This window comes from Vulpes lagopus, chromosome 5, assembly GCF_018345385.1.
Source record: "Vulpes lagopus strain Blue_001 chromosome 5, ASM1834538v1, whole genome shotgun sequence".
NCBI lineage: Eukaryota > Metazoa > Chordata > Mammalia > Carnivora > Canidae > Vulpes > Vulpes lagopus.
In genome coordinates, this window is record NC_054828.1 from 27,707,207 (window position 1) to 27,728,802 (window position 21,596).

At 48.8% G+C, this 21,596-nt stretch overlaps 2 protein-coding genes across 5 annotated transcripts in view; one reads left to right on the forward strand and one right to left on the reverse strand.

The window, feature by feature from the left end:
* The window catches only part of CRACDL (CRACD like), a 128,524-nt gene that overhangs the window by 99,712 nt on the left and 7,216 nt on the right, over positions 1 to 21,596 (forward strand). For all 3 annotated transcript variants that reach the window (XM_041756897.1, XM_041756896.1, XM_041756898.1), the window contains exon 7: positions 3,603 to 5,133. In XM_041756897.1, the coding sequence (XP_041612831.1) occupies positions 3,603 to 5,133 (1,531 nt within the window). The remainder of the gene's footprint in view (positions 1 to 3,602; positions 5,134 to 21,596) is intronic.
* Positions 447 to 4,926, reverse strand: LOC121491717. 2 transcript variants are annotated; one of them, XM_041756901.1, is made up of 4 exons: positions 4,794 to 4,926; positions 1,991 to 2,128; positions 1,655 to 1,825; positions 447 to 1,210 (listed from the first exon to the last, which is right to left on the reverse strand). In XM_041756901.1, the coding sequence occupies exons 2-4, from the start codon at positions 2,058 to 2,060 to the stop codon at positions 810 to 812; spliced, it is 642 nt and encodes a 213-aa protein (XP_041612835.1). In that variant the 5' UTR covers positions 2,061 to 2,128; positions 4,794 to 4,926; the 3' UTR covers positions 447 to 809. The 2 variants fall into 2 exon arrangements, with proteins under 2 accessions (XP_041612835.1, XP_041612833.1); XM_041756899.1 differs by lacking the exon at positions 4,794 to 4,926 and adding an exon at positions 3,676 to 3,801.

The window sequence follows — 21,596 nt, forward strand, 5'->3', positions numbered from 1 at the left end:
CCTTTCCTGGAGACAAGATTGTGGGGTACCAATGAAGTGCCCAGGACAAGCTAGGTACTCAGCTAGGACCAGTGGGCTGGGGCCTCTCAGGATTCCGCGGACTCCCTGGAAGTAGTGGGTTTTCTCTTGGGCAAGGTGCTTTTTAAACTCTTGGCAGCAGGGGATCCCTGGGTGGCTCTGGTTTAGCGCCTGCCTTTGGTCCAGGGCGTAGTCCTGGAGTCCCGGGATCGAGTCTCGCGACGGGCTCCCGGCATGGAGCCTGCTTCTCCCTCCTCCTGTGTCTCTGCTTCTCTCTCTCTCTCTGTCTATCATAAATAAATAAATAAGTCTTAAAAAAAAATAAACTCTTGGCAGCAGAGTTGACTTTAGAAGGGACTAACACTGGAGAAAGTAGTGAGCTGTGATTACCCTCAGGCTAATATGTCCTTTTGTTAGCTGAGCTTTATTCCCGTGGGGATGTCTTTTGCCTCGGCAAGAGCATACATAACTAGCCACAGCCTGGCCAGGGTTTGTGGCAGAGGGAAGCCCAGCTCGTACTCCAGGTGGAAATGGGGCATCCCCATTCGCTGTCCACTGGACAAAGCTGCTCCTCTCATTCTTTCTTGACATCTGAACTTGGTTTAGCTCTTGATCTCCATTTTTTAGAATAACAGAAATTCTGATTTAGGCCATCTGGGCAAACATGTCTTGATTTAAACTCTCATTTATCTATCCTCCCTCCTTCTTTGCTTCCCCTTCTTGGTAGGGAGCAGGCATGGATACCTTCAGTTTTTGACTGGGCAGCAGTGTCTGGCTAGTGGTCACAAGTGTCATTCTTGGGTTCTGAGGTGGAGGCCTCTGGTCTCCCTTTGCCAGGAGCACCCTTTGCCCTTGGTCACAAGGTCCCTCCTCCCCACTATGAGGACTTTCCTGGGACTCTGCCCCTCTTGGGGGATCAGGGTGCTTGCATATGTTCCCATTCTGCTCTGAGGGTGAGGAGGAGTGGCCACACTGCCCCCTCTTATACCTTGGGACTTCCGGAGAGATTCACGGCCCACCTCCCCCCAGCATCTCTCTCTGAGTCTCCACTTTAGTCTCCCTGCTACTGTCCACATTCTGTCCTCTGTCTGGGCAGAACAGCTGTCCAGTCCGGCCAGGCATTCTCCAGCTCTGTCGTCAGTGGGGTAAACCCTCAACTCCACACCATCTAGGCTCAGAATCTTCTGGAGCTCTGGAGGGAAAAAAGGTTTGGAGGCGGGCTTTTCTTACCTTAAAACTCTATCTTGGCACAATTCACAAACAAACCAACCTTGGCTTTTAAGACTGTGATATTTAATACAAGTTAGAAAAACACAACCAAGAGTGCGTTTGTCCAGATTCTTCTGCCCTGCCAGCACAGAGGTCAGGAAAGACCAACACACACAAGACAAATGCTGGCTGTTATCTCAGTATTTTATGCTGCTGCTCAGAACCATGCCCTGTAGTGCGGCTCTGACGCGCTAGAAGCAGAACACCCACGACTATTTACACCAGCGTCCCCACCCTGGCTGGTCCTCATCCCAACCCAGACAGTGCCAGGAGCAGGGAGTAGGAGCAGCATGATTATATGAGTAGCCTAGAGTTGTTGTGGCTGACAGAGCTGCCAACTCTGGTCTCAGAGTTTGACACTACTTACGGGCAGTGTCCTCTGCCCAGAGATGACACGGATGCTGCCCCAAGACTCTTTCTTCCTTCCAGTAAGAGGAGGCAGATGTGCAGGCAGCCATGACAGTCTTCATCTTGGTGCAAGCTGAGCAGTGGGTCCTCTGCTCCCTCTTCCTCCAGAGGGTTGTAGAGTGTGCAGCTCCTGTGGGGGCCCAGAGAAGGAGGTGAGGGGCAGCGGTGGTGGAGATTGAGTGGGTATGTGGAACCTTCCTGAGTCAGAAGCTGCTTTGTTCCCTGCAGAGGCTCTGCTCCGTGTCCAAGTCTTTGCTCCATGCTGCCTTCGTCTTGCCCGGCCCTTCACTCTTACCTCCTTGTAGCTGTGAGTGGCTCAAGGTGGGATGTGTCCAGCCAGGCCTGCTTCTCAGCTTTATGCTCATCTGGTGAGGGTTGTGATAGTTTTAAAACGTGACCCACATCCTAAACAGGTTTCAACATCAGTGATTTCCTGTAGTCACAAAAGACAGGTAACACCTTTTAAATCTGCAGCTTTTGAAAATTCTTCTATAGATTTCTTTGCATGTCTTCATCTTTTCAAATCTAGGGGAATAGGACTGTGCATCTCGGCAAGAGTTAGCTTAGGTATTCTCACAAACATCCCAGTTACCCCGTGTGCTAATGTTAGCAAGCAGATGCCAGCTGGAAAATGTTAAAATAATGCCAGCAAACAAACAAACAAAAAAAACACACAAACACTCCTGCATGTTTCTTAACATAAAGAAAGGGTGGGGGGGGGGGGTCTAATGTCCTGAACTTTTTTTTTTTTCTTTCATGAGGATAGAAGTGTTTTCTGATGTCTTGAACTTTTCAAAAAGATTGACCTCGACACCCTCAAGCTTTTGGTCATTTTCTCATAGTGCTTTTGAATAATTCATGACTACCTTGATCTCTTTCCTGAGCGAGCAGCTGATTTTGGGTATGGCAAGGAGGAAGCTGGACTAAATTTAAATTCCAGAGACTTCAGAAGAAAAATACGGGGAAGTGTTTGATTGTCAAGCCAGTAGGGCTTCAGGAGAAGAGGAGCACCATAAGCTGCAGGGAATAGGCAAGACTTCCTATAGGATTGGAGTCTGAGACCATTCTTGGGGGGATGCTGGTAGTACATGCTGGGGTGTGGGGAAGGAGGAGCCGGCCAGTCATTCGGCCCAGAATGTGGCATATTCAGTAGTGGGCTCTCAGCTTGACCTGAGCAGGGAGTGAGAGAATTTTAAGACCAGAGAATGTAAGATCTTTGATCTAGCTGAAAAGTTTGGACTTTATCCTTCAGCTATGGTCTGGAATTTTTCTCTTACAAGTTGTGGTTTGCTCTGGACTGTTTGATGTGATATGAATCACCCTTCAGGCAAACCATTCTCCCTTCATCATGAGGCCCGACCCTGGAGATGAGAGCAAGGAGATGGGACATAGCTCCCAGGCAGCACAGGGTCATAGAGAAGAGCACCAGCCGTCCAGCTAAGCTAATAAGCTTAGTCTTGACCAAGGTGTGGACCTCTCTGAGCTCCCAGTTCTCCAAGTGCAAAAAAGGAAGTAATCATCTTTTTGCTTATTGGGGTGAATCAAGAGTAAATGAAATAATAGGTGTGGAGTGCAAAGCACAGCAGACATCCAGCCAATTTGATCCCCTTTGCTTCATTCACTCTTTAGAGCAGTGTCCACCGGTGTGTGGCTCGGCCACTAGAGCCTTAAGCATACTATTTACTATAAGGGCGTAGCTGCCACTGTTCTGCTGAAAGGTGAACTCCTAAGACTGGTAAGGGAAGGATTAAGAAGAGACACAATGTGTGAATGTCTGCCTAGGTGCCAGCTTTAGAGACACACTGCTTCCTTTAGACCATATTAAGCCTTGTGCAAGATGGAAAGGTCATGGGCTCCCTGATATCCGACATAATGATGCTGTCTTTTGTCCTCTCTGTTTCTCCAAGCGAGCACAGTCTGAATCCCTTAGTGATCTGACGGGTACCCCAGAGGAGGAGGAGTATGATGAGAAGTCATTACCCAAAGTCAACACAGAAGAGAGTCCCAATTCTGCACAGCAGGACACGGTAGCGGACAGAAGCCCAGAGCCCCGGGGGCCGGTCACCGTGCTGCAGCCTGGGGGGCCTCGGGCTCGGCGGGCCCGCCTGCAGCACTGCCCAGCACTCAGCGCCAGCGCCGAGGAGGAGGAGAGCTTCCTTGGGGATAGCCCCGCAAGCCGCCCGGCCACCCCTGAGGTCCCCGAGCCCGAGGCCGCCGCGGCCCCCTGCCCGGAGTCCACATCTCTGCCCGAAGGCTCCCCGCACCGCAATCCCAAGAGCGAAAACCAGGGCAGCGAGGAGGAGGTGTCCCTGGAAGGCACATGCCCCCCGGCCAGGGAAGCAGCGGAGGAGGTGGCTTGCGCTCCTGGAGAGGTGGAGATTCGGTTATCTCCCTCCGTCCCCATCCCCGAGGGGGACGCGACCCCTGCCGAGACTGCGCCCGCCGCCCCCTCGGACAGTGCGCCGGGTCCGGACGCGCCCGAGCAGAGTGTCCAGGCGGAGGCGGAGGCGGAGGCGGAGGCGGAGCTGACGCTGGAAGCGCCGGGGCCCGAGGGAGCAGGGAAGGGATGTCCCGAGGCCCCGAGCGCCCCGAGCGCCCCGAGCCCCCCGGCCCCCAAGAGCTGCTTGAAGCACAAGGCCCCGGCGGCGGCGGCGGCGGCGGCGGCGAGCGCGAGCCCCGGCGAGCCCCCCGCGGAGGAGCGCCCTGCCGGGGCCCCGGACGCCGAGGCCGCCGCGGCCGCCGAGCCCCCTGGGCCCGAAGCCGAAGCCGCGCCCGCGCCCGCGCCCGCGCCGCAGGGGGGCCCCGAGAGGCCGGCGCGGGGCGGCGGCGAGCTGCGGGCCGTCAGGTTCTCCGTGTCGTCGGGCCGCGCGTGGCCCCGCTCGGGCAGCGGCCGCCTGCTGGAGCGCGCCGGCCCCGCGGGGCCCTCGGCCGGCCGCCTGCCGCTCGCCCGCAGCGGCCTGGCCTGGAAGAGCGAGGCGGCGCTCGACGACCCGCGGGCGCCCCCCGAGCCCCGCGGCGGCCCCCGGGACCCGGCCGGCCGCGAGCCGCCCGCGGGGGAGGACCGGGGCCCCTTCCCCGTCAAGCTGCGCTCCACCTCCCTGTCCTTGAAGCACCGGGAGGCGGCCAGGAGGTCCGGCGCGGAAGCCCGGGGAGAACAGGGCGGGCCGGCTGCGCTCCCCAGGGACGACAGGGGCCCGGCCGCCAAGGCCCCCTCCCCGCGCGGGGCCCGCGCCCCGCACGAGCCCGGGAAGGGGCGGGCGCGGCCGTCGGAGCCGCTCAGCGCCAAGCCGCCGCTGCCCAGGAAGCCGCTGCTGCAGGGCCGCCCCCTGCCGGCCCCGGACGCGGGCCCCGGCGAGCCGGCCAAGGGCGCGGAGCCCCGGCGGGAGCCCCGGCGGGAGCCCCGGCGGGCCGAGGCGCGGTCGCCGCAGCGGGCAGCGGGTAAGAGCGGGGCGGGCCGCGGCGGGGCGGGGCGGGGCGGGGCGGGCGCACCCGGCGGGGCGGGGCGGGCGCACCCGGCGGGCGCACCTGGGGCTGGGCAGCGGGGTCCTCCTGGCGCCGCAGACGCGCTAGGCTCGGGCGGGGGTCCCGAATAGGGACTGGGGCAGGGGGGAGACGGAGCAGGGCGCTGCGGCAGCTGAGAGAACCCAGGGACACGTGAGAGCCCCCCAGGTAGCGTGTTCCCCGAGAGCAGCCGGGCCCGGGCCCACGCACCCGCACCCCGCGTCTCCCCCTTCGGACGCCCGGTGGGTTCGAGCGTCCCGGGGCAGAGGCGCTGGCGCGGGAGGCGGCGCGGGGGCCGCCTACACCGCTTCTTGGTTATGAAGGAAGCGTCTGGCTTCCCGGTCACTGAGTGTCCTTCCCACCTTCTCCCCTCTCTCCCTGCACCCTGAATTTTTTTCCTGTTTAATAATCAGGCTCATGTGGCCCAGCCTCTCATCCCATTTATTGGAGTCACAAGCCTCTGCGAGACAGGAGCCCCTTGGGGGGCGGGGTGGGGGCGTTAACTTGCTGTCCCAAAAAGGAGATGGTGGGAAGGCTGGGGCAGAGTGTAAAGAACCTTCTAAAGCAACTAACTGTCCTTTAAAATGAGCAGAGACAAAATAGATGACCTTTCGATGTCTTTGACATTTGTCACTTTTTATTTTTAGCGTTTCAGATGAAACAAGAAATCTGTTGGAAGTGGGTATTTGTGGCAGAGCTAAAGGATATTTCTTTACTGGGTTCTTTTATTAATGGAAATCAGTGAGCCAGAAACGAAACCGTACACACGAGCCATGCGTGCATGTGATGCAGGCCCTAAGGATAAGCTTTTCATGGCAAATTTTACTTGAAAAACAAAACTTTCAGGATGTTTTAAGTGGCATCTGTAAGTCCAGGACTCCACTTGAAATACTGCATTGTGGGGCCAAGAAAATAGGAGCCAGTTGTTCTCCTAGGGACCCCACACCCTGAAGAGAGGATGAAGGACACACGTCTAAGGAAAAATTTAGCTCACAGACAGCAATGTAAAGATGGGGTCAAAGAAATTCTTTTCTGCCTCCCTCCTAGGAAGTTGGTGAAAATGCAGTGAGTGTGTGTGTGTGTGTGTGTGTGTGTAGTGCTTTAAGTTCTTGGGTGACAGTTCTAGGCAGAAACGCTAGGAAAATGCCCTCAAAGAGCCTACATGCACAGCCTTCCTGATGCAAGGCCCCTTGGCTCAGCGGTGATTCTTTGCAGCTGCTGCCACCGCCCTACATTAAGATAATCAGTGAGGGAGCTTTGGGAGAGGTTCAAGCCTTCGCTGATGATCCACTCAGCAAATTGCCAGTGAGGTTATTGAAGCTATTGTAGAGTGTTTCAAAAACCCATTGAAATATCACGGGAGGAGGGGGTTTGCTCTGTGCAGATAAAACCCTGACATCAGCACCGTCCACCTTCACGGCCTGGAATTGAAAATGTCTCTCAAGGGCTTGCCGACTGAATGGAGCTTAAACACGGGATAGATACTTGGGTTCATGGTCAGAGCTGGAAAAGAAGCTTCAGAGGGCCATGCTTGACATGTCAATAATTTATGACTTCCTCAGCTTAAGCTATGAGAGTTAGGATTGTTTATTGTCAAATGTCTGGAATGGTCTCTAAAGACCTTATTTTTTTTCTTTCATTTCAAACATACAATATAGTATTTACCATCAGCCTTACTTAAAAGTATAGTATAAAAGAATTGTCCATTTATTAACATTCTCTAAGCCACAGAAATAACCGATCCAGATGAACTCCAGGGTGAAAGAATCTAGGTTACTTTAGTGCAGAGGTAGTGATTTTCATTTCAGTGCAGAGAGAGGAAGGGAAGAATTACCCTCATTCTGCTGGAAACCAACTCTCCCAAAGTGTGGTTCTATTTGAGGGGCAAATATCCGAACAAGCTGTGGCAGCTGCCAGGGACCTCGGAGTCTGGGGGCTGCCTCATGTAGACCAGAGCAGAATGGCAGAATGGTTGATGCTATCAGATGCCATTAGTGTAAGCAGCCTCTTTGTCTTCCCCAGACACTGGATCTGCTTGTGGTTTAATTCATTCTTATTATTTCTATCATCCTCATTGCTCCCAAAATATAGCCACTGGAGGCAATTAAATTCACATAAAACATACAGATAATAAAAGTTTTAATAACAGTATTATTCAGTTTTCCAGAAAGCCTAATTACTGCTGTTTATTATCTTGTGGTGGCAGGCTCTTTACCCAGAGCTCCCGTAGGGGCTGCCACCCCTGTACCTCTTCCAGGGGCACACACCAGGAAGTTAGATTACTGAGGTGTCCCAGATGGGTACACAGTTCTTCTACCTTAGGGACTCAAGCGCTTTGTCCCCAGCTCTCCCGCTTATCCTTCCTCCTCTCGTCTACACTCTGTCTTGTTTCCTTCTCTGAAGGTATGAAAGACCCTTCAGTGGGGCAGGCAGGGAGGATTCCCCAGTCGATGCAGAGGAGCCCAGCTTTGCAAGTGGGCTGGACCTCACAGGGCCACGTTGGGGTGGTTACTGCAAGCCCAGTACCGTGTTTGCTCACCAATGCATAGGAGACCATTGAGGGGAGGCGAATAGTCCAGGGTTACCAGCCTTGTTCATTTGTGCCGGACCTTACCCATCCTCCTCCTGGTAGGCCACTCCATGTCGGAGCCAAAATGGCAGGTTGGAAAGCACCTTCAGGAGCACAGGATGAGTTAGGCAAAAGAATTAGAGATTCTTAAGTGTGGAAAAATGATAAAATACAGAAAGTATATAGAAAAAAAGACCACTTAGGAGTCCACTTTCTAGATGTTGTCTCTGTTGGCCTTTCCCTCTGGTCATTCTTTCTCTATGGTGTGTGTAATTTAGATTTCATGTCGTTGTGATCACATGTGGGCTCTTTTGGAGAATAGATGGACAAATTGCCATCATCACCTAGGGGCCTCATTTAATAATGAGCCTTAGCCTCCAGTCCAACCTCATCATGTCCAGACTGGGCTGGTGATACAGTGGCACACCCAGGTCCCTGAACCTCTTTCTCTAAACTCTAGTACTCACTCATTTGTGCGTTCATTCTTGCTACAACTATTTCATGGATTTCTGCCATTCACCTAGCACTGTGCTGGCCCCCAAAGAGCAGTCAGGAAAAGTGTGAGGACCTCACCCTCAAGGAGCTTACCGGGCTAAAGAGGCAGGTGGCAGCTGAATGCCACAGGGGAGTATAGATAGATGCCCATCTTGTCTTTGGGTGTCAGAGGTGTTTTCTGGAGGAAAGGAACTCCAAGCCACTGTCACCTACTCTAATGATAGTTATTTTAGGTATATTCAAGTTCATTTGAGTAGGGGGTCTTTTTTGGTATCACGCTAAAAAATATACAGTTAATAGTGTAGGGGTTAAGGGCACTGGCCCCCTGTGCAGTCAAAAAATCCACATATAATCCCAAAAATGTAACTACCAATAGCCTACTCTTGATCCTTTATCTATAACATGAATAGTTGATTAACATATAATTTGTGTATTATGTATATTGTATGCTGTATTCTCACTATCAAGTAATCTAGGGGAAAATATTATTAAGAAAATCATAAGAGAACGTATTTTTACAATACTATACTGTATTTATCTAAAAAAATTCACATATAAATGGACCCTAGCACTTCACACCTGTGTTGTTCAAGGGTCAACTGTGTTCATAGATCTTGAATTCTTAAAGAAAACCAACTCTGTTCACACATGCCTTGCTTTTTTGGCCTATACTCCCCTTCACAGTCCCTTCCTGGGCTAGGATGGTCAACACTCTGGGCCTCTGTTTCTCACCTTTCCTGTGATCCTTAAACCGCCTATATTTTCTCATCCTTGGTTGCTTCCCAGCGCACCAGCCTCTCCATTTCTACCTGTCCCCAAGTTCTCTCTTCCTTTGAATCCCTCAGCCACAACAGCCAGCCCCTAGCCATCTTTGGGCATCCCTAACTTGACATCTCAACATTCATAACTCAGTTTATCCACACCTCCCCAACCTCAGATTATTTTCCTTCTCAGTTCCCCCATCTATCCAGATAAGCTAGAGATTTCAGAGTCATCAAAAAAGATTTTAATATGGAAAATAGTGAAAGGCCTAAAAATTATAGGGGAAATCACCTTGTAATCCTACTTTTCTAAAATTATGTAAAAAGGGACTTGCAAAAAAAAGGGGGGGGACTTGCATTTCTGACCGAAATGGAGTAAACACACACCACCCTATCTCTCCCACTGATAAAATTCAAATGCATGAAGTGAATGTCAGAGAATTCTAAAAGATGGATAAGAGTTGAGGGGCTGGATAGAGACATCAGGACTCTTAAGACTTCCTTGCCCTGCCAACATGGCACCAACAACCCCTGAAGGCCCAAGCTCTGTGACACTCCAGTCCTGCTCCTCCTGTTCCCCCAACCCTCACCCCCGACACCAGGGCCAGCACCAGCACTTAGGATAAGTCTGTTGGATGGTCCTGGCCCTACTCCATGTGAGCACCAGCAGCTAAGCAGCAAGCCCCTATATAAAAAAGTCCCTGCAGGGTGGAGCACTTTAGATTTTCTCATCCCTGCACCAGACAAGTGCCAGCAGCAAATTGGAACCTCTTGTCCTGGTGGCTGGGGCAATAGCATCTTTAGGGCAGAGCTCTTTTAATCTTTCCAGACCTATTTGGGTGAGCACCAGCAAAAAGCCACCCACTTCCACCCATAGAAGCACTGAGAGAGCCTTTTACCTCTCCAGACAGCATCCCAGCAGAGATCCAGAAGTGAAGAAGCTACAGCCCCTCCACAGCCGTGACAACAGTGACAGGTGTGCTTGTGGTGATCCCACAGGCTTCTTTCTCTCACCACTCTGCCCTGAGGGGTCCCAGTCACAGGAGCACACAGCAGTACAGAGGCTAAACCCTGGTTTTCTAGCCAGAGAACCTTGGGGGTGGAAATCACAGAAAGGAGACACCTGAGGAAGGGTCCTTTATCTATGTGTGTGAAGTCCAGGGCTCATCTCCAAGTTGCACCCGCGTGAGACCAACTAAAGTCAGCACAGCAAATCTTTGAGAATTTTAACAGGACTGACTCTCAACATAACACTCAAAATATCTAGGGTATAAACCAAAGTTAATATACAAAAGAATCAGGAGAACCTAAAATATTCTCTAAGAAAAAAAGCAATCAATAAATGCCAATCTTGAGGTGATCCAAACGTTAAGCATTATTGGACACTTTATTTTTATTTTTAACAACAGTATTTAAAGAAAAACACAACAATCTCATAATTTTGTGTTTTTTTTAAAAAAAAACTGCTTACTTTGTGCCCTCTTATGCTTGAACATAAAGCTCTCTGTGAATATTAGTAAGATCCACCATATGAAATTTATTATTAATCATCTATTTTTAGGCACAAAGCTTTGTTGTATTCTGTTTTAGCAGCAGAAACTGGAATCAAAGTTAGCCAAATACTTGAAACAAGTATATGATGTTCTATGAAGTAAGAGTGAGCGCTCTTGAAATTCTCTGCAAAGAAATAGAAGCTATAAAAAAAATACAGGCATCTTAGAACAGGAAAACATAGTAACAGAAATAAAAGATTCATTAGAAGAACTCAGTAGAAGAGAGATGACAAATGAGTCTGTGAACTTCAAGACAGATGAACAGGAAATATCTAGCCTGAGTACAAAAAGAAAAAAAAAATACCTCAGGGACCATTGGAACAATATTAAAAAGTCTAACATTCATGTCATAAGAGTTCAGAAGGAGAAGAGGAAGATTTGAGCAGAAAAAAAAATCTGAAGGAATAGTGACTGTAAACTAAATTTCTGAAAAACATGAACTTACAGATCCAAGGAACTCAAGTGAATTACTTTTGCCTTTGTTTAAAAAAAAAAAAAAGCTGTATTTGCATGGATTTATTTTATCTCCTTAACAAACGGTTCTGGAGCATGTGAACATCCATAAGCAAAAATAGGAACCTTGACCTGAGTCTTACATTGTGTACTATGATTAACTGAAAAGTGGGTCAATGAGGTAGATGTAAAGTGAGACAGTAAAACTTTCAGGAACTTCAGGAGAACATCTTTGGAACATAGGACCAAGCAAAGAGTTCTGAGACTTGACATGAAAGCATGATCAATAAGAGGAAAAATGGATGAATTAGACGTCAGAGCATTAAAAACTTTCACTCCACCAAATACCCCATTATGAAAAGGACAGGATGAAAAGGACAGAAACCCCAGGATGAAAAGACAGGCTACAGAATGTGACAAAATATCTGCAAACCATATAGCCAGTAAAGGACTACTATCTAAAATATATAAAGCATTTCCAGAAGCCAATAGTCCAAAGCCGAAAAATACAATTAAGAAAATGAACAGAATACATGAACAGATATTTCACCAGCGGGAATATACAGATGGCAAATAATCACATGAAACGATGTTTAACATCATTAGCCATTAGAGAAACACCAATTAAGACTGTGATGAGCTTCATTACATATGAGAGTGGCTGAAATAAAAAAGCTGGTATGTCCACATCCTGGAGAGGATGCAGAGCAACTAGAGCTCTCATACCTTGCTAGTGAAAATGCAAAACAGTGTAGTCACTTTGGAAAACAGTTTGGCAGCTTACAGAATTAAAAATCTAACCTTATGACATAGCATTTCCATATCTAAATATTTGTGCTAGATAAGTGAAAACTTAGGTTCACACAAAAGCCTATACATGAATATTTATAGCAACATTATTCATAATCACCAAAAACTGGAGACACCCCAAACATCCTTTAATCAGTCATCCAAACAATGGAGTATTATACAGCAGCAAAAAAGAACGTGTGTAACTATCAGTACACACAATAACATCCTAAATGCATTTGCTAAGTGAAAGGAGCCAGTCTTAAAAGATTACAAAATGTTATTCCATTTACAGGACATCTAAACAGATCAGTATTTGTCAGGGGTTGGCGATAGAGGTAGGATCCCTACAAAGGGGTAGCACGAGAGAATTCTTTGGGGGTATTGACATTGGTCTGTATCCTGTTTGTGACTTTTTACAAGAATCTAAGTGTGTTAAAAACTCCTAGAACTCTATAACAAAAAAGGGGAATTTTATTCTATGTCAATTTTAAAATAATCTTTTAAATGGCACCAAAAAGTGACAGTTGCCTCTTCTGCACCCCTCTCTGAACCTCTCAAATCCCACCCACAGGAAGAGCCGCCACCAGCTCTTTCCCCTGCCCGTTGCAGTCAGAGCTACGTCAATATCAACATACAGTTAGAGGCACGTGAATCTTTTTTTAATCACAAAAATGCTATACGTGTTGGTTCACAATTTGATATTTTTACCCTGCAGTGAGACACGGCCCTCTTTTCTGATCAGAATGAGTCACTCGATCTTCCTTTTAAGGGCTACGTAGTACATGTACCACCATGTTTTATTTAGCCATTTCCTACTGAAGGGCATTTCCGAATGTGCTGAAGTTTTTTTCCTTTTGCTGCAATAACCATTCTTGTCTGTTTTCTCTCCATGGAGTCACACTGGTGCTTCTTTAGGATAGATTCTTAAAAGTGGGCTTTCTGACTCAAGGGCATGCACAGTTTTAATTTAATAGACAGCTTCAGATTGTCCCTCATCAAGGTGGTACCAGTTTACACCTCTTTGCACAGAATAGAGACTGTTTCTCCACCCTCTCATCAGCACTAGATGTTGTCAGTCTGTCATTTTTTTTTTTTTTCAATCTGATGGATGAAAAATGTCCTCCTTGTCAGCGGGTCCTGGCCATCCTAAATGAGGAGTGTCTTTATCCTGCCCTCATGTCTGCGCTTCTGGTCTTTAACCCAATGCCCACAGCACCTCCCTGCAACTCTCTCTTCCCAGGTCTGGGTCTAAACATGGAGTTTTCCTCTTTAAAACCTTCAGTGCCTTCCCACTGTAAATGGAATAAAAGACCCTGGGGAAGGCATTTAAGGCTTTGTAGATTCTGGCCAAAGTCAACATTTCTGCCTTCCTAAGTTCGCCTGCGACTCCTTCACTTCCTCTGACATCTCCAGCCCCACCCCTGCCACCAGCTCCCCGTTGCATTCTGCACATGCCCCTGCTTTCCCTCAGCGCACTCCACGTTCCTGCACTCCATCTGGAGCCCCCTGAGCACATCCATGGTTTTGTTTTTCTCTGTGGAGTATCCGTGCCTGGGGGTCTCCTGGCCTGCTGTGGGTGGTACCCTGCTGCGGTTTGCATGACACCAAGGGCAAGGCAGGGGGCTGGGTGGTAAGATTGAAGAGTGTGGATGTGGAGATTTTACTCCAAGGTCCACCTTTTGGGGGTTGTGGTATTCTGAGCCAGTGACTTTCTTAACCTCTGAGTATTAATTTCCTCTTTTGTAGAATGAGATTATTAGCAATAGTAATACACAGGGCAGCAAAAGCATTGTAACTACAAAATGTGCCACAGTTTCCAACAGAACAGTCATAATTTCCTAAGGATGTACCAAAATATCCTCATCTGAGTGGCATGGAGCAGTGTGTGGGAATGGGATTCTCTCTGTCCTGGTTTAAACCAATGAGGACACTGACATGGGAATATGAAACCCCAGAGAGAATGTGTGTGCAGAATATTGTGGGGAGTCATGGACCACCACCCACCACCCCGAGAATACATGGGGGTCCTGAGACGGGAGAGGAAGGAGGGGCATTTTGCAAAAACACTTTCTTCTGGGAGTGCAGCTACAGTTCTCCGAGGACCCCACTCAATGGGATGGGACCAGGGAGCCCTCCCTTGTCCAGAATCCATAAAGGGGCCTTCTGTGGGGCTTCTTGGAGACCTGGGCACATGTGCCCTGCAGTTGGGAGACCGATGCTGGATTAAGGCCACCAAGGTTGCCACATAACTCACCTGTGCTCCCAGAGCCCTGCCTGATGGAGAGAGTGAAGGGACCCAGCAGGGGCTGGAGGGGAGGGGAGTCATAGCCAGAGAGGTGCAGCTGTAGGGGGGCATCCCTGGGTCTGTTTCAAGTGCCTGCCAGCCCCTGGCTGGACAAAGCTTACAGAGGCAGTAGCAGATGCCAGCCAAAGGAGAGCCCTGCCAGTCCTTCCCACCCCAGCGCTCAGACACTGCATTCAGGGGAATAGGAGACTTAATACTGACTCAACCCAAAGTCTGCATCATATCCTGAAGTGACCACAGTGACTGCCAGGACCTGAGGATGACCAGGAAGGTATTCAGAATCCTCTGGTTCCCATCTGGGGCAGAGTCTGGACTGTAGGGGATCAGGGTCATGCTGTGCTTTGCTCTGTCTAAAACCTGCCAGCCCAGCATTCAGGTTCCTACAAAGGTGCAGCCCATTCCCTAGGGTGTGGAGGGGCAGGGCCACCCACCGTCCATCTGCAGCACTCTCCAGGGCAACCATGAACCTCGTGCAGGGACTGAAGCCCCCTGGGCCTTATCCCAGGGCTCAGTACAGTGTGGGGGATGTGGACTCAGAGAAGGAAGAAGCAACATTTTCGCGACAAAAGTAGGCTAGTGTCCTGGGCAGAGGTTTCGGAGAGCCTGAGCGGTGAGGTCAGAGTTGAGAACTGTGTGGGCACCTACGGGGCAGCCCTGGGAGTGGACGTGCAGATACAAGGCAGGGGGCACCAGATCCTGGAGCAGGGGCATCAGCCAGTCCAAGAATTGGACCACCTGGTTGGTCAGGCACTCTGTGTCAGCCAGAAGGCATCATGGGCTCTCAGGCTCCTGCAAGCTGGAAGCTTGGAGCAGCATTGAGATCATTAGCTCCCAGTGCTGGGCTCAGGTTGATGGGTGCAGGGTGAGCCCAGACAATGGGAGTGTTAAAACTCTGCAGGTGATTCTAATGTGAGGCCAGCGTTGAAATACCAATGCTAGGGCAGCATTTTCTCAGACTTACAAGTGTTTGTGAATCTCATGTAAATGGAGATTCTGATTCTGATGACAGTACTGCTGGCCTACAGACCAATATTTGAGTAGCAAGGATCCAAATCTGTGTAAACTAACCAACATGGAACCATTAGCCTCATGTGACTGTTTATTTTATTTTGTTTTTTTTTTTTTATAAATAAACTCTCCCCACAACGTGGGGCTCGATCTCAGGACCCCAAGATCAGTCGCATGCTTTACCCACTTGAGCCAGCCAGGTGCCCCACGTGCGGCTGTTTAAATGTAAACTTAAACGAATTAAAATTAAATTTGAGAAATCAGTTCCTCAGTCACACTGGCCACATCTCAAGGACTCAGCAGTCCCATATCTTATGACTAGCTGGCAGCCCAAAGGTCATTTCCACCACTGGAGAAAGGTCTGTTAAATGGCACTGTTTTGGGGCAAGTAGCATCTTCCTGACACCCTATAAGGTTGTGCTTGTCCTGTAATACTTTCACCTGTTTGTATGTCTGTCTCCCTCACTACATCAGCTTCCCAAAGTCAGGGTCTGTGGTGGATTTACCCACCACTTATACACACTCAGTATGCAGGTAAATAATGACAATAAGAGTTATTGTATATTAGGCACTCACTAAGTGTCAAGAATCATATTGAATGCTTTACATTTTAATTTCTGACAATAATTTGACAAAAATTTTATAAATGGGAATGGTGGAATGTAGTCAAAGAACTTGCCCAAAGGAACATAGCAGGTGAACTGTAGAGGAGAATTTGGTGCCACATAGACCACCTCTGCAGCCACGTGCCCTTTGCTATTACTCTACACTGTGGTGGTTCTCACCTGGGGGCAGCTCTGTCCCCCAGAAAACTTTTGGTAGTATCTGGAGACATACTTGATTGTCACACTGTGGTGGGAGGGAGACACTACTAGCACCTAGTGGGTAGAGGTTAAACATATCATGGTGCACAGGACAGCCCCCAACAACAAATAATCATCCAGCCCCAAGTCTCAATAGTGCCAAGGCTGAGAACTGTTGTTTACCACTCAATAAGTAAGTTAAAATGGGGAGAGAATGGTGTATGGGAAAGTTGTGGGATCATACTCCTTAATATGAGATGGTCTGCAAGGTAGTGAATGAAGAGTGAAGAAAAAGCCTGTGTTCAGATTCCATCTTTGTTACATATGGGCCATACGATCCTGAACAAGTCCTTTGATCCATGTGATTCTCTGTTCATGTCTCTAAAATGGGGATTGGAAAGATTTTTACATTACAAGGAAGCTCATGAGGGTCATTAGGAAGACAATATGGCTATGGAAATCAAGACTGAACACACCTTTGCTGTGAACATTTCTTGGGTGGGGAGGAATTTCTCTGCCTGTCCAGGGGAAGTGAGGGATGATAGAGGAAGAGGAATCTAAGCCCTGTGGGTGAGGGCCCGTCTGATTACTTTGGACTTTGAGTGCAGCTTGTGTATCACAGCTCTATGTCCTTGAGCCTGTCTCTGGCTTCCTGGGTGTCCACTTTGAGATGAGGGGATTGGGCTGGACACTTTGGGGATGTCTGCCTGCCTTGCCATGCAGAGAGCTGGGCAGCTGCACCTAAAGTTAAGAAAAGAGCCATGCAAAGCATGTGACACCTGGGATACCCCCCAGTAAATGTGCCCGCATGGGCCCAGGTTCCCGACCCTATATATCCCAATCCAGATATGATTCGTGCATTGATTTTTGTTTATAAATGCTTTTTCATGGATTTTTCCCTCTGAGCAACAAGAGCCCAGTTATAGCTGGTGCTATGACAACAACAAGAAAAAAGAAAAAAAAGCAGACCCCAGGCCTCCCCCTGGGGAAAAGACTCACATAAATTCCCACTGTGGTGGCCTGCATAAACTCCTGCCCTTGGACAAGGACTGACCACTGCCCCCTGAGGAATATGCTGTGTTATCAGACCCTCATAAATGCTGACATTGGGAAACCTCTTGATTTCATCTGCCCTTTCACCAGGACTGATTAACTTATAAAACCATGACTCCCTAAGAGTCACCAGTGTTATCTGACCAAGTATGCCCTATGTGGGGTGAGCAAGCGTGACATGCTCCACAGAGACTGTCCATGACACCAGGAAAAAGGGCACAGTCATGGCTCTCACCTCTTAGGATATAAACAAGCTACCAGAACTATTTAAAATAACAGTGGCATTTTTTCCTGTCACGTGGGTTCGAAGATTGTGAGAGAGGAAATCTGTAGGTCTGAAGGTGGTTTTCAGGAGCTGGGGTGCAGAGGAGACCCTGGCAGTGCCTCCTGACCTTGGAGTCTGGACAAGCCATAAGGACATTGTGGCCCTGGTGGTCAGGAAATAGGCTCTCTGGGAGTGGACGTGCAGATACCTTCTTGAGAATTCCATTTTGCCATGAGGCTGTGAAGTGAGTGTTGAGAGAGATATGTCTCTGCCCCTGCTGATCTGTGGGGTCTTGCTTAAGAGAGGAAATGGAGGAGGAAGGATTCAGGATAAGACTTCAGAGGATGGAGAGAAGCAGGAGGTTGGGCTGGCTGAGGGGGTACATCAGGAGGAAAGGCAAGTGGTCCAAGGACCTCATGGTGCTTTTGAGAGCTGAGGGGATGTGAAGAGGATGGGAAGGTTCTGCTGATGGAGAGCCCTCACCCCCTCCTACAGTAGCCTTGCCTGACTGCAGTGTGGAAACAGCTTCATGGAGCAAACTTGCCTCATTTCTGTATCCAAGTGGAGAGCTGGGCTCTTCTTCCTCCTTGCTACCTGAGCACCAGGTTAGTCCTGATTATCTTAGAGTAGTTTTCATGGGTGCAAAGAAATACACAGATCTTATGTGTGCAGTTCAATGAATTTTCACACACCAAACACATCAGACAAGAAACAGAGTAAGACCAATACCCCCAAGGGCCCCGGTGCCCCCTGCCAGCGGGCTCTGGAACTCATTCCTGGACTGAGGACTATATATTAACTGTCGAAGGATTCCTAGGTTCCGGATTGCTCTTTCAGGAGAGCCTGTGTGCAGTGCCCTGGAGAGAGGTGTTGGATTAGACTCAGCACTTGCCTCCAGGCCTGCTGCCTCGTGGGCACTCATCAGGTACAGGTGATTCTCATTATTTAGAGTAGTTATGCTCCATAAAGTTGCTGTGGATACTGCATTATTGAATACCGAACTATTGCTCCTAGAAGAAATAGAGTAGAAATCAGAGTAGTGAGCCTCTGATTACATTTTGTCAGCTGATCAGCACATGACCTTGTTTTCTGTGCGTTTCTGTTTAAAGACACCATATTGTATGTGTTGCTGATTAATTGACATCCAGCTCCCAGCCAACAAAACTGAAACTCACACCTGAATGAAGTTCATCTGACAAATGTACTTTCTCCATGAGGCTCCTCAGTCTTCTTGTGCTCGGGAATGCTGGACAGCACTTTAACGTTAGTAGATGGTGGGGGGTATTTTAGACAGTAAAATCACCAAAAACGAAAAAACCCCACAAAAATGCAAAAATATGTAGCACTAAGTTTACCACGAAAAGGACATCTGTTTACAGTATGAAAGTAGAAACAGGAAAAGAAACACAGGGAGTCCCCTTGTTTGACATCAGCTAGGACCAGGCTTGACCAGAGACTCAAATGTCTCACTGCTCTGCACATGTGTGCAGAGGACCACGAGGGGTCACAAGAACCGGTTTGGGCATTACAAAGACATTTTAGTGAGTAGACGAATTCACAAATACGGAATCCGCGAACAGTGAGGACTGGCTGCTGGGCTGACTGAGGAAAGGAAGGAACAGCAACCAGTTTAATTTGGAGGTAGAAGTAGACCACAGCCCCATCACACGTCATTCAGGAAGGGAGCTTGCTCTGTGAAGAGCCCTGACTCCCCACACGCACAGTTTTGAGACAAATGCTCGCATAAGAATTAAAAGCCCAAGTTGGACTGTGCGCTGGCCCAGCCTGGCTCATGGACAGAAGTGGTGAGGCACCCCTGCAGACTTGGCCAGCATGTATTGATCAGGGACTGTCTGCAGAAGCTGAGACTGACAATCGATGGAAAAATGCTTTAAAAAAACAAAAAAAACAAAAAAAACAAGCCCTCACCTCTCATACAGGAAGCCTGGCGTAAACCCTCGGCATAGGTGAGGCCCCACATGGCCCCAGAGTCCAGGATCCCACCCCCACGCCAGCAGTCCCCTCTGTGTGTGTTTACACACCTCGTCGCCCCCATGTAAACCGGGGTGGTGGCAGAGGACCTGGAGGAGAGCAGACATGGAGGCTGTTTGCTCTGTTATTGGAGCACCTAGGCGCTGTTCTGGCTTCAGCTAGTTGTGACAGATGTTAATGATGCATGCACTTTAGATCAGAACTCTTAGAGCATAAACTCAGGCCTCTCCTTCCACAAAGAATGTTTTTGCAAAGCTGGGAATGAGCCGTTGATACGTATTTTTAAGATGACAGCATAACGGAAAAAGATTCCAAGGAGCATGCCAAAGTGTTAGCACAGCTCTCCTGGGTTATTGATTTATGGGAAACTTTCCTCTCCTTATGTATACTTTTACCTGCTTTCTGAATTTGTACCATGTGCATGTGTACTTTGGTAAATAAGGAAGACATTTTGTGAAAGGATTCTTAAAAATTACAGCTTCAACAAATGGCAGCATACACTAAACTTTCTAGAGGCCAAAGAACATCCATCCTGCTCTGTGTTAGCTTAGGGTAGAGATTTGCTTTCTTTTTCTCAGGCAAAGGGCAGGAAACCCTGGCAGTTCACATTGTACAGCCCATTGCCTCTCACTCAGAAGACCATCTTCAGGACAGCTCCCAGCTTCCAGACTCACAGGGAGGTATTTTCAATATACAGTAGGCTCCTGGGAAGATGGATGAAAACTGAGCAGCCGTCTTGGGCAGTGTGTAGCTGCATCAGAGCCTTCCTGCCTAGGCAGCCAGCTGTCCACTATGCATAAGATCTACCAGGAGGAACAAATTGCTTGCTATTCTAGAGAGTGTGGCTTCGGTGGGCGCATTACTTGGCCAGCCTCCTCCATGACACAGACTGCATGGCTTTGTTCAGACCTCGCTGGCCCTTCCAACCCTCCCCAGCCCATGAGGAACATAGCAGACACAGAGATGACCAGGAAAGAGCACCTGCCCTTACGGTGTGGCTCATAGGGAGACAAGGACACGCCCAGCAACAAGGGAGACAAGGACACGCCCTGCTCAAACCCTCATGGACTATGTCCACGGGAACCAAGAGTCAGCCTGGCCGCCTGGCTCAGCAAAAGGCTGGGGGACAACCCAGTGCTTGCTTTGTTGTTTTATCTAGTTTGGTGTGGTTTGGTTTTTATCACAGGAGAGAACACTGGCAAATGGCTTACTGGCCTCCCTAATGTCCTGGCTAGGATTTGACCAAAGTCTGCATCTGTCCTCAAGTGGGAATAACAACAGAATACCAGCAGCACCCGTTGCGGGGGCAGCTCACACTCTTTAGCTCACGTGGTGCCAGGCACTGTGCTAAGTGCTTCCCGTGGGTTATCCCATTATATCTTCACAGTCATGTAGGAGGTGTAGATAGTGGATGATCTTGTTCAATTTTCAGTCACATTAGGAGAGGTTCACACTGCTCCTTTCCTCATTTTACACTGAAACCGAGTCACAGAGAGGTTCTGGAATTTGCCCAAAAGCACCTTGCTAGCCCAAGGCCTTATTCCTAGCCCTGGAGGCCCCAGGGCCACATCAGTAGCTGCTCTGTTTCCTGGCCCCAGGGAGGAAGCAGCCCTCATTACCACAGCCTATTGAACCAACCTCAAGAACAAGAGCTCTTGGAAATGAATGCTTGAACAATAAATATACTTTTCAAACTCAACCTTTGAGGTGGGAGAGCATGTTAAGAAAAAGGAAGGAATCTGGAGAAAATCTAAATGTATAGCCTCCCTCTTGGACAAAACCATAGCCTCAAAATAACAAAAAAAAATTATTTTCCCCAATCAAATGTTACCCTTGTGTGAAATCACTTAGGGCAAGCTTTGTGGCTGTCACAGCTTCCTGCATCTAGAGCATTCCATCTTCCGGAAATTTTACTCTACGTATGCTGTATAACAGATCAAGTTTGCTGCCTTTCTTTCCAGGGGAGATGTGTTTGGCACAGTCTGTCTCTTTCAGACTCTCAGTAAAGGAGATCATACAGATACAGACGTGAATTGGTGGTTTCCTGTGCGTGAGAAATCTTCCTGGGCTGTTCATTGCAAACCCAGGCACAACCCGACAGCTTGAAAAACCTGTTGTCATTTGGGGAGGAGAAATTGAAATGTCGGAGCCCTTTAGCCAAATCCCCAGAAGACTAAGGTTGTCTGTGCGTTGGGGCAGAAAGAAGTAAACAAAGGAATGTTTTCAGCTCCTTTTATTTAATCTGCTGCCACATCTATATTATCCTGGGATTAATGACATTTTGAACATGTTTAATCTCAGAAGCTATTTTACGGTTGAACCTTGACCCTGAATATTTATGCTCTAGAGTT

Coding starts and splice junctions, on each gene's coding strand:
- LOC121491717 (XM_041756901.1), bottom strand. CDS start 2,060: ATGAGCATAAAGCTGAGAAGCAGGCCTGGCTGGACACATCCCACCTTG. Junction 1,826..1,990: donor CCACTCACAGCTACAAGGAG/GTAAGAGTGAAG, acceptor GGGCCCCCACAG/GAGCTGCACACTCTACAACC. Junction 1,211..1,654: donor CTGGGCAGAGGACACTGCCC/GTAAGTAGTGTC, acceptor TTTTCCCTCCAG/AGCTCCAGAAGATTCTGAGC.